At 40.9% G+C, this 11,242-nt stretch overlaps 1 protein-coding gene across 1 annotated transcript in view; it reads left to right on the forward strand.

Annotated features, from left to right (window-relative positions):
* LOC140483645 (deoxyribonuclease gamma-like) overlaps positions 1–9,401 on the forward strand; it is a 33,488-nt gene extending 24,087 nt beyond the window's left edge. Inside the window, exons 6-9 of the mRNA XM_072581963.1 lie at positions 24–136; positions 6,342–6,499; positions 8,831–8,927; positions 9,094–9,401. Of these exons, the coding sequence (XP_072438064.1) occupies positions 24–136; positions 6,342–6,499; positions 8,831–8,927; positions 9,094–9,159 (434 nt within the window). The 3' untranslated portion in view covers positions 9,160–9,401. The remainder of the gene's footprint in view (positions 1–23; positions 137–6,341; positions 6,500–8,830; positions 8,928–9,093) is intronic.
* The last annotated feature ends 1,841 nt before the right edge of the window (positions 9,402–11,242 follow it).

Consider the following 11,242-nt stretch of genomic DNA (forward strand, 5'->3'; position numbering starts at 1 on the left):
TTTCCTTTTTTTCATACATTCAGTTGTAAAGAACTTTGTGCTCATTCCCCAACACACATGCCCTGAAGATTCAGTCAAAGAAATCGATGAACTATATGACGTCTTCCTGAAGATCAAAGAGAAGTGGAAAGTAAAGGTGTGTTTCCAGATTTATTCATTTTTATATTTTTGAAAGCAAACTATGCAGGAAGGTTAAATGCCACATTTATTACATTTCAGAGCTTAAATCATGCAACTAAATGGCGTAAGTTACTCACGATAATTTGTAACTTTAACCTGTCTTGTCTTTAAAAGTCTAGAAACAGCTACAAGACAATACTCAGCATCAGTCATAAGTTCTGTTTATTTATGTGGTGAAAATATTAATTTTTATTTTCACTAATAGGATTTCTGAAAATAAACTCCATCTAACTTTGAACCACATTAGTCCTCTATCTCAGAACTATATTTTGCCTCTGAAAACAATTGGCAGTGGGGGACCAGGACATAGACAGTCTTTTCACTTCCAGATAAAAACCAAATGAACCGCAGATGCTGTTAATAAGAAACAAAAAATGCAATTGCTGGAAAAGGAGTTCTCCACAGACCTATCTCCACAGACGCTGCCAGATCTGCTAAGCTTTTGCAGCAATGTCTATGCTTTGTTTTCACTTCCAGATCCTGAGTTTAAGTCTAGCCCACTCTGAAGACAATATTTTCCTCTCACTCTGAATTGTAAAGCAGAAGAAGTTCAGGACAATACATGGCATCATCAGAAAGTTCAGAAAATGATAATAGACAACTTAAAACTAGAATCACCCTTTATATGGTTTATAGAACTTTTATTTTAAAAAAAGCACCTTGCCAGAATTGATTTGTTTCTAATTCTGTCACATGCACTCTCTCTGGCTATGAATAATACAATTTTATTCATTCCAATTTGATGCGTAAACATCCTACCGTTTTTCCATTCTCCCCAATCACTTCCCTCTCTTCCCCGAAATTGGATTTGCTGCTTTTTGTTGTAATGCCCTTACTATTTGACAATAGACAATAGACGTAGGAGTAGGTCATTCAGCCCTTCGAACCTGCACCACCATTCATTATGATCATGGCTGATCATTCCTAATCAGTATCCTCTTCCTGCTTTATCTCCATAACCCTTGATTCCACTATCTTTGAGAGCTCTATCCAACTCTTTCTTAAATGAATCCAGAGACTGGGCCTCCACTGCCCTCTGGGGCAGAGCATTCCACACAGACACCACTCTCTGGGTGAAGAAGTTTCTCCTCATCTCTGTCCTAAATGGTCTACCCCGTATTTAAGCTGTGTCCTCTGGTTCGGCACTCACCCATCAGCGGAAACATGTTTCCTGCCTCCAGAGTGTCCAATCCTTTCATAATCTTATATGTCTCAATCAGATCCCCTCTCAGTCTTCTAAACTCAAGGGTATACAAGCCCAGTCGTTTCAGTCTTTCAGTGTAAGGTAATCCCGCCATTCCAGGAATTGACCTAGTGAACTTACGCTGCACTCCCTCAATAGCCAGAATGTCTTTCCTCAAATTTGGAGACCAGAACTGCACACAGCACTCCAGGTGTGGTCTCACCAGGGCCCTGTACAGCTGCAGAAGAACCTCTTTGCTTCTATACTCAATCCCTTTTGTTATGAAAGCCAACATGCTATTAGCCTTCTTCACTACCTGCTGTACCTGCATGCTTACCTTCATTGACTGGTGTACAAGAACACCCAGATCTCTCTGTACTGCCCCTTTACCTAAATTGATTCCATTTAGGTAGTAATCTGCCTTCCTGTTCTTGCCACCAAAGTGGATAACCATACATTTATCCACATCAAACTGCAGCTGCCATGCATCTGACCACTCACCTAACCTGTCCAGGTCACCCTATAATTTCCTAACATCCTCATCACATTTCACCCCGCCACCCAGCTTTGTATCATCAGCAAATTTGCTAATGTTATTGCTGATACCATCTTCTATATCATTAACATATATCATAAAAAGCTGCGGTCCCAGCACGGATCCCTGCGGTACCCCACTGGTCACTGCCTGCCATTCCAAAATGGAGCCGTTTATCATTACCCTTTGTTTCCTATCAGCCAACCAACTTTCAATCCAATCCAAACTCTGGAAAATAATCACCACCAGATCCACGATTTCTCGAGCCACCTCCTTCAGTACCCTGGGATGTAGACCATCAGGTCCCGGGGACTTATCAACCTTCAGACCTAACAGTATCTCCAACACCAATTCCTGGCAAATATAAATTCCCTTCAGTTCAGGTCGTTCAGCCACTGTTACCTCAGGGAGATTGCTTGTGTCTTCCCCAGTGAACACAGATCTGAAGTACCAATTCAATTCTTCTGCCATTTCTTTGTTCCCTGTAATATATTCCCCTGTTTCTGTCTTCAAGGGCCCAATTTTAGTCCGAACCATCTTTTTGCCTTGCACATACCTAAAAATGCTTTTACTATCCTCCTTTATATTATTGGCCAGTTTACCTTTGTACCTCATTTTCCCTCTGCGCATTTCCTTCTTAGTAATCCTCTATTGCTCTTTAAAAGCTTCCCAGTCCTCAGTTTTCCCACTTATCTTTGCTATGTTATACTTTTTCTCTTTTAACTTTATATGTTTCTTAACTTCCCTCGTCAGCCATGGCTGCCCATGCCTCCTCCTGGGATCTTTCTTCCTTTTAGGAATGAACTGATCCTGCAACTTCTGCATTATACACAGAAATATCCGCCATTGTTCCTCCACAGTCATCCCTGCTAAGGTATTGCACCATTGAACTTTAGCCAGCTCCTCCTTCATAGCTCCATAGTTCCCTTTATTCATCAGAAGTACTGTCACTTCCAACTGTACCCTCTCCCTCTCAAATTGCAGATTGAAGCTTAATGTATTATGGTCACTACTTCCCAATGGCTCCTTCACTTCGAGGTCTCTGACCAATTCTGGTTCGTTACACAATACCAGATCCAGAATTGCCTTCTCCCTGATCGGCTCCAGCAGCAGATGCTCTAAGAATCCATCTCTGAGGCACTCCACAAAGTCTCTTTCTTGAGGTCCGATACCATCCTGATTCTCCCAGTCTACCTGCATGTTAAAATCCCCCCATAACAACTGTAGTAACATCTTTGCGACAGGCCAATTTCAGCTCCTGATTCAACTTACATCCGACATCCAGACTACTGTTTGGGGGCCTGTAGATGACTCCCAAGAGGGTCTTTTTACCCTTTAGTATTTCGCAGCTCTATCCACACTGACTCTACATCCCCTGACTCTAGGTCCCCCCGTGCAAGGGACTGAACAGTCTCCTTTACTAACAAGGCCACCCCACCCCCTGTGCCCGTCAGTCTGTCCTTACGATAGTACGTGTAGCCTTGAATATTCATTTCCCAGGCCCTGTCCACTTGGAGCCACGTCTCAGTTATCCCCACAATATCGTATCTGCCAATTTCCAAAAGAGCCTCAATCTCATCCATCTTATGTCGAATGCTTTGTGCATTCATGTATAGTATTTTTAATTTGCTTCTTTTAATTTGCTTCTTTTGATTTGGATTTCTCCCCCTCATCTCTGAATAATTTGGAGTTTCTTCTCTGTACTATATGTCTTTTATCCTGTACCTTTCATTTTGAGCTTTCTTCAGTTTTGCTTCGTTCCCCCCACCTTGTTACTGCTACTTGTTTTCAAATTCCTTGCAAAGACTGACAGCGTCCTACAAACTGACAACCAGTCAAACCTGGTTCCAATTACCCTCTTGTCACTTACACTTCAAGCTTTCCCATACCAAGTGGCACGTGTGGAAACACACCACATTCTCCTGCTTCTTTGATTAGGTTTTCGTAGAAGGTACCAGTCTGTCACCTGAGGCTGTAGCTTCAGGGACACATTGAACATGACTGTCAGGAGACTCTCCTGTCCCTATACAATATGCTGAAGTGATAATGGTTGACTTTACAAATGCATAATTGCCCTGTTTAGCCACATTATAAATGCATATTTCATGCTGTCAGGTGCTGGAGTTGAACTTAGAATCATAGAATCCCTACAGTGTGGCCCAACAAGTCCACACCAATCCTCCGAAGAGTAACCCATTCTCCTACCCTATTATTCTATATTTAGCCCTGACTAATGCACCTAGCCTCTACCTCCCTGAACACTATGGGCAATTTAGCATGGCCATTTAAGCTAACCTGCACATCTTTGGATAGTGGGAGGAAACTGGAGCACCTGGAGGAAACCCACGCAGACACAGGGAGCATGTGCACACTTCACACAGACAATGGCCCGAGGATGGAATCAAACCCTGTGAGGCAGCAGTGCTAAGTCATTGAGCCACCAGACTTAAACCGAGAACTTTAGAGGCAGTCCTTCCTTGCAATGTACTGCACCATATGTCCTCCTTCTTGTATTAGCTATATTTTGGGAGCCCATTGAGGTTCTATTAGTTCAATCATTTTGACACACTGCTCCCCATTACAAATGCAAACACACTCAGTCTGAAGAAAAAAAGTCCCGATTAGTTTGAAAGTTACCCCTTGTTAGTTTAAGTATTCTGCTTCCATCTCACTTACTTGCCTCTATATCTCCTCTCCCATTCCAAGCAGAAAACTCAGCCAAATACTTCTTCATAACTGAGCTCTTTGACACTTGGAGTGACTATGGTTAGAGTTGATAAAGTGTGGTGCAGGTTGGGCAGCATCTGAGGAGCAGGAGAGTCGACACTTCAGGCATAACCCTTCATCTGCAGAGGGAGGAAGAAAGCTTCTTCAAGGTGGGCATCCTTGGAAGAGGCTTCACAGTATAGATTCCAGCAACTAGGAGATAGTGAGGACTGCAGATACTGGAGAAGTCGTGACTATGGTCACCTTAGCTTAAGTAAATCATCAGTCATTGGGAAATTAATGGAACTGAAAAGTGACAAATTCCCAAGAGCTGATGGTTACCATCCGTGGGTGTTAAAGGATGGAAGAGAGCGCATTGCCTCACATAATCTTTCCAAATTCCCGGGATTCAGGAGTTGCAGCTTTGGAATGAAAATAAACTCAGGTCACTCTGCTCTTTAAGAAGAGTGACAGAGGGAAATCAAACAATTGCAGTCTAATATCCGTGGTGAGGAAATTGTTGGATGCTGTAATCAAGGATTGGGTAACTGATCAGCTTGAAAAGTTTCAGTTAATCAATTAATTTAAAATTATCCTAATACATAATGAGTCATATTGGCACATTTCTAAACATTGTGCAGCATAGAAGGCCAAGGGATACATGTACATATAGTTTGAAGATGACAACACTTATTGAGAGAGTGATTAGCAAAGCATATGTGATCTTGGGCTTCAGAGAAACATTGAATACAAAAGTCAAGAGGTTATGTTGAGTCTTTATAAAACTCTACATGGCTCACAACTAGACTATGGCTTTTGGTTCTGGTCATCATGCTTCGGAAAAGATGTGGGGGCCCCTTGAGAGGATGCAGAGGAATGATTCCAACAATGAAGATAGTTAGCTACAAGATTAGGTTGGAGAAGCTGGGGTTAATTTTCCTGAAATAAAAGGAAACTCGGGGAGATTTGAATGAAGTGTTTAACATCATGGAACTTGTTGAGTAAGGTGAAAAAAAGAACAGCTCCTGTGAGCTTTTAAGGTAGGCAGAGGAACAGTTTATGTAGTAAATTGTAATGTTCCAGAACCCGATACACATGAGGGTGTTGGAATCAGAGACATTCAATCATTTCAGAAGAAAATTGAACGGGGAATTTGAAACAATTAGATATGCAGGCTTTGGGAAAAGAATGGAGCCATGGAACTGTTTGAATTGTTCCATAGCGAGCTGGAATAGACTCAATGGACCAAATATCCTGCTGCAAATGACTCTGACACAATGCTTACCCATTGTAAAAACGAATTAATACCTTTCTAATCTGCATGGCTCAGGACTACCCTATGACAGTCTTAAGACAGAAAGTTAAGATAGGTTGAGTGAGAGATTCAATAAAGCAACCCCTTTGAAAAAAAAATTAAAAGAAATTACACGTGTTTAAAAAAGTGAATAAATGCAAAATATTACAGTTATCATCCAACATGACTAAAAATACAACGTTTCAGCCTGGTGTTGACTGCTGATTTGGGCACTTGCTTAATGATATTTTTGGAGAGGTATTGACCAATTTAAAGTTAAAAAAGTTACTGCATTAAAACAGTGAGTAGAATTTTATACAAGCAGAGTAAAATGACATCTATTAATGACAGCAAAAACAGTTCAACTGGTTTAAATTGGTCAGATACCAAACAGTCTTACTCATCTCTCACTTCAGGTGACTTCTCTTTTCCTCCGTCCACAGAACTTTATGATACTTGGGGACTTTAATGCTGATGGAAGGTATGTGTCGAAGGACGAGATGAAAAAAATCCGACTCAGAACCGATAATAATTTTCACTGGCTCATTGGAGATGATGAGGACACCACCACAAATTCAAAGACAGACCGGGCCTATGACAGGTAAAGCACAGGTTACAAGCTGGGAATCTGACAGGGTCAGAACAAAAATCTTAAATACCTGTTTCCTACTTAACACCACACTCCCCACTCCTAACATCTTTTAAACTTACGCTCTCCCATTTCTTAAACTCCCCTCCCCAGTATGACATACGCTTTGCAGCTCAGAGGGTAAGTAGGATTTTTGACTGCTCATGGTGAGGTGTGAATGTAGCTCTGGGTAACCCCAGCCCTGCTAATGTTCAAGCCGTTTACCCAGAATTCCACATGTCATCTTTTTCTGACAACCTGAAGTAGGAGCAATCATGTGCAAAGTGAATACGCCTCCAGACACCTCTTCAGCCAGTTTCCTGTATGTTTTTTATATCTAACATCAGTTTCTGATTAAAAGGAGATTGAAGGGTTACTGCCAGCAACAGGTTGGTGCATTATTCATGTTGGTTTTTTTTTCTTCACGGATTGTTCTAAGAAAATCCTTTAAGGCTAGAATACTGTAATATTACTACTTTCATTCAGGCTTCCGTTCCCAAAGGTACCTTTAATAAAACTTACCGCAGGCACATGATATTCTTTACTTCACTCACTGCTAGCCATCTGTTATGTTGTATGCAAGATTAATGCATAATTAATGTGACTCATAATATTTTACTCACAGCAGGAAACTATGCAATCCCGTCTCACCCAAAAGAGCTTGCGAATCAGTCCCACCTTCCCTTTCCTCCCCCATATCCATTAACATTTTTTTTCAAATATCTATCCACTGTTGTTTTGCAGGCTATGATGGATTTTCTTTTACTCTTCCTTCTGCTGAGGGGAGACTGGGAGAAGCCTCACTTCCCTGGACTGAGTCACAACGTTTGTCTTAATATCTATCTGAAATGAAAGAGTTTCAAGCTCTGATCTAAAAGACAGCAGCTCCAAAAGTGCGACGCTGAAGTGTCATTTAAAGCTCTGTGCTTACATTTTAAATGAGCTTTCACCTTCAATCTTAGGGAAACAGACCCTTCCCTCATCCATATCAACCGAGATATCATGAATTAATCTAGTCCCATTTGCCAGCATTTGGCCCATATCCCTCCAAATCCTTCCTATTCATAAATCCATCCAGATGCCTTTTAAATGTTGTAACAGTACCAGTCTCCACCACTCCCCTGGCAGTTAATTTCATACGTGCACCACCCTTTGCGTGAAAACATTGCCCCTTTGGTCCCTTCTGACTCAAAAGTGAGAATGCAAACTAATATTGTATGGCCTATACATATCATTCTGGGTAAAATCTTCATAGAATCCTTACAGTGTGGAAGCAGGCCCTTCAGCCCATAACCTACACAGCCCTGAACACTATGAGCAATTTAGTTTGGCCAGTTCACCTAACCTGCCATCTTTGGACTGTTGGAGGAAACCAGAGCAACCCCCCCCACACACAGGGAGCATGTGCAAGCTCCACACAGGTGGGTACCTGAGGCTGAAATCGAACCCAGGTCTCTACTGCTGTGAAGCATCAGTGCTAACCAGTGAGTCACCGTACCACATGAATACAGCCAGCTTCTCTTCCTCTTCGACTGATATTGCTATTCTTTAGCCAGTGCAAGAGCAGCTCACTAAATTTCAATCCTTTTTTGTGGATATGAGTCATCTTTTCTTTCCCCACCAACTCTCACACTACTAGGAGTTCTGCACCAAGATGTCACTTCTGTCAAATGGATTGATTAATTGTTCTCCAAAAGTCCTAACTGCTCCCTTTATATAAGGGGACGGTTGGCAACTCATGTGATGCAGTCATAGTCATAGTGTCACTGCCTCTGAGCCTGGAGGTCTAGGTTCAGGTCCCATGTGTTCCAGGGTTATGTGACAATATCTCGGAATGGGTTGCTTTGGAAATCTCTATAAGGGGCTGAAACCAGAAGAGCTAATCACCATTTCAATCACAGGGAAAAGATGCTTTAAGTCATCATCAAGTGCCAAAACTTAACTCGCTCTGGGACACAAGAGATGACAGACCTGTCAACACAGCAGAAACATAAGGAATGAGATGACAAACAAAGTAAATAAGATGAATCACAAATCCATTTAAAATATGAAACCATGTTTGGTTCAGAAAGTGAAATGCATGTGGAATGACAGATTTAAATCAAAATGAGTATTTCCTACTTTAATATGTCAAGCTTGGATAGATTGTATCCATTAACAGTATATGTTTTTGTTTCCCTGTGTAAAGAGTCTTGTTGCAATGTGGTGTTGTACTTGATATATACAAGTCCACAGCGATTTCTCTGTTTACTGTACACTGTTATTGCACTGTCTTTGATTTGTGTCTATTGTTGTTGTTGACAGAATTGTTGTTTACGGAGATTGGTTTTATAAGCAGATTGTTCCAAATTCTGCCAAGCCTTTCAACTTTCAGGAAGAACTGCAACTGAGTGAAGAGCAGGTGGGTCATATCATAACTGGTATCAAGAGTTGAGTTTTAACTGGGCTTGTACTAAAAACTTGGATGTGTGGGGACAACTCTGTCACCCACCCTCGAGTCATTTTTAAATATATGATTAATCCACAAAGTGTCCATATAATAAAAAAACTTTTCTCTTTATGATCAGGCTTTGGATGTGAGCGATCATTATCCTGTTGAGGTGGAACTCAAATTAAGAAATGAAAGAAATTAATCCAACCTGGATTGAGTCAGTGGACGGGAGAACATCGCGTGAATAGAAACTGGAAGACACTGAACTAATTGTTGAATCTTAACAAAATTTGATGTCTCCATTATGCTTCAGTATTTAAAAATCAATACTTTTGCCATCAGCTGCTCTGGTAAATATAAACGATTTGACCTTTTTCTATTATTACAGCAGAAAGTGGGTTCTCTTACTTTTAACAATAAAAGTAGCAACTCATATTAAGGATAGCAATGTACAAGTGTCATATCCATTTGAGCACTGACACCTCAGCAACCACCTAGTGAATGTCACGACTAGTGTCTGTCTACTGAATCGTTGCAAAAGCTCTCTGACTGAGTTCCTGTTGTGGTAGCACTTGTAAATATACTTAATAATACTCGCGTTCAAGAAAGGTCATCGATCTGAAATGTTAACTCTGTTCCTCTCTCAACAAATGCTGCTTTGACTTGCTGCGTGTTTCAGCATTTTCTATTTTTACTTCAGATTTCTAGTATCTGCAGCATTCTGCTTCTGAGTTCGCCCTAGTGTCCTGGCCAATATTTGTCTCTCAAGCAACATTATCAGAAAATCAAATTATTGGGCCTATATCATATTGCTATTTGTGGGAGTTTGCTGTGTAATGGATGCTACATTTCCACACATGACCACAGTGACTGCACTTCAGAAGTGCTTCAATTGCTGCAAAGTGTTTTAGGATGTCTACTGGTTTTAAAAGTAGCTGTATTAACAAAAATCTTTCTTTCAAGGACAGAAACAGTGAAATGCATGAGATTCTTGATGGAATTTAGTTAATTTTTAATACATAGCATTCGAGATCAGTTGACAATTCAACATCCAAATAATCAAAGATCCCTGGGGTGGCCTGGTGGCTCAGTGCTGCCTCACAGTGCAAGGGACCCAGGTTCAATTCCACCCTTGGATGACTGTCTGTGTGGAGTTTGCTCATTCTCCTTGGATCTGTATGGGTTTCCTTCCACAGTCCAAAGATGTCCAGGTTAGGTGGATTGGCAATGCTACGTTGCCCATACTGTGCAGGCTAGGTGGATTAGCTATGGAAAATGCAGAGAATAGGGCATGGGATTGTCTGGACAGGATGCTGTTGGCAGGGTTGGTGTGGACTTGATGAGCCAAATGGCCTGCTTCCATGCTGTAGGGATTTTTGGATTAAATACAAGTACTGCAATAAGTAAGAGAAAGCAGCAGCATTTTCATTCATGTGTAAATCTGCTATAGATTCTTCACCAACACAAAAAAAAACATCCTGCAGAAATAGATGCCAGATCAATAGAAACATACAAACTGAGCAGACTAAGGGCAAATTACATTTAATAATGAAATATGCAACATCGTGCAAACAAATGTTTAGTCGGTGAGAATAAGCAAGAAAACCCAGAACGCTCCGTGATTAAGCATTGAGGCTATTATCAGGGATTGACTGTGATAGCCAAAGAAACCTATATGTTAGTGTCCTTTTACAATGCCTAGAAATACTAGTTCAATGCTTCCACTTGCTTAATAGAGAACCAGTTTCAAAGGGAGCACCAGTTTCTGATGAGGTTGATTCCCAAGTGATATTCCATGTTAGCACAGTCTCCACACTAGGCTGTAGAATTGAATCCTCAGAGCAAATTTGTTCTGGGTTTGAGGTAGATTGCTGAGAACAGCTTTAACCAGTGGATCTTTTGGAAAGACAAATATCGGAGAAAGCTTTGTTGAAATGGGAGACAAGTACATTTTAAGGTCATATTTTGAGCTAAAAAGAGAGATGCAGAGTATTACATCTGTCGGTAATTACTACTTGATACATCTGTAGAACAATCAGCTCATCTTGAAAACAGAATTCAAAGGCAGAGGAATGGAATCAAAACTTATTTCTACATCTGAACTTGACTGATCTGATATCCTTCAATTCCATTCTCCCCATAACTGCAGATTCCCGTATTAATTAGAAATCTCTCTCAGCCTTGAATGTAACAAACAAACCGACGTTTACAGCCCTCTGCAGTAAAGATTGACTATCTTCTGAGAGAAAAACATTTCTCAGCAACTGCAATGCCACATTCCCACA

Source organism: Chiloscyllium punctatum, chromosome 12 (genome assembly GCF_047496795.1).
Source record: "Chiloscyllium punctatum isolate Juve2018m chromosome 12, sChiPun1.3, whole genome shotgun sequence".
NCBI classification, from domain to species: Eukaryota; Metazoa; Chordata; class Chondrichthyes; order Orectolobiformes; family Hemiscylliidae; genus Chiloscyllium; species Chiloscyllium punctatum.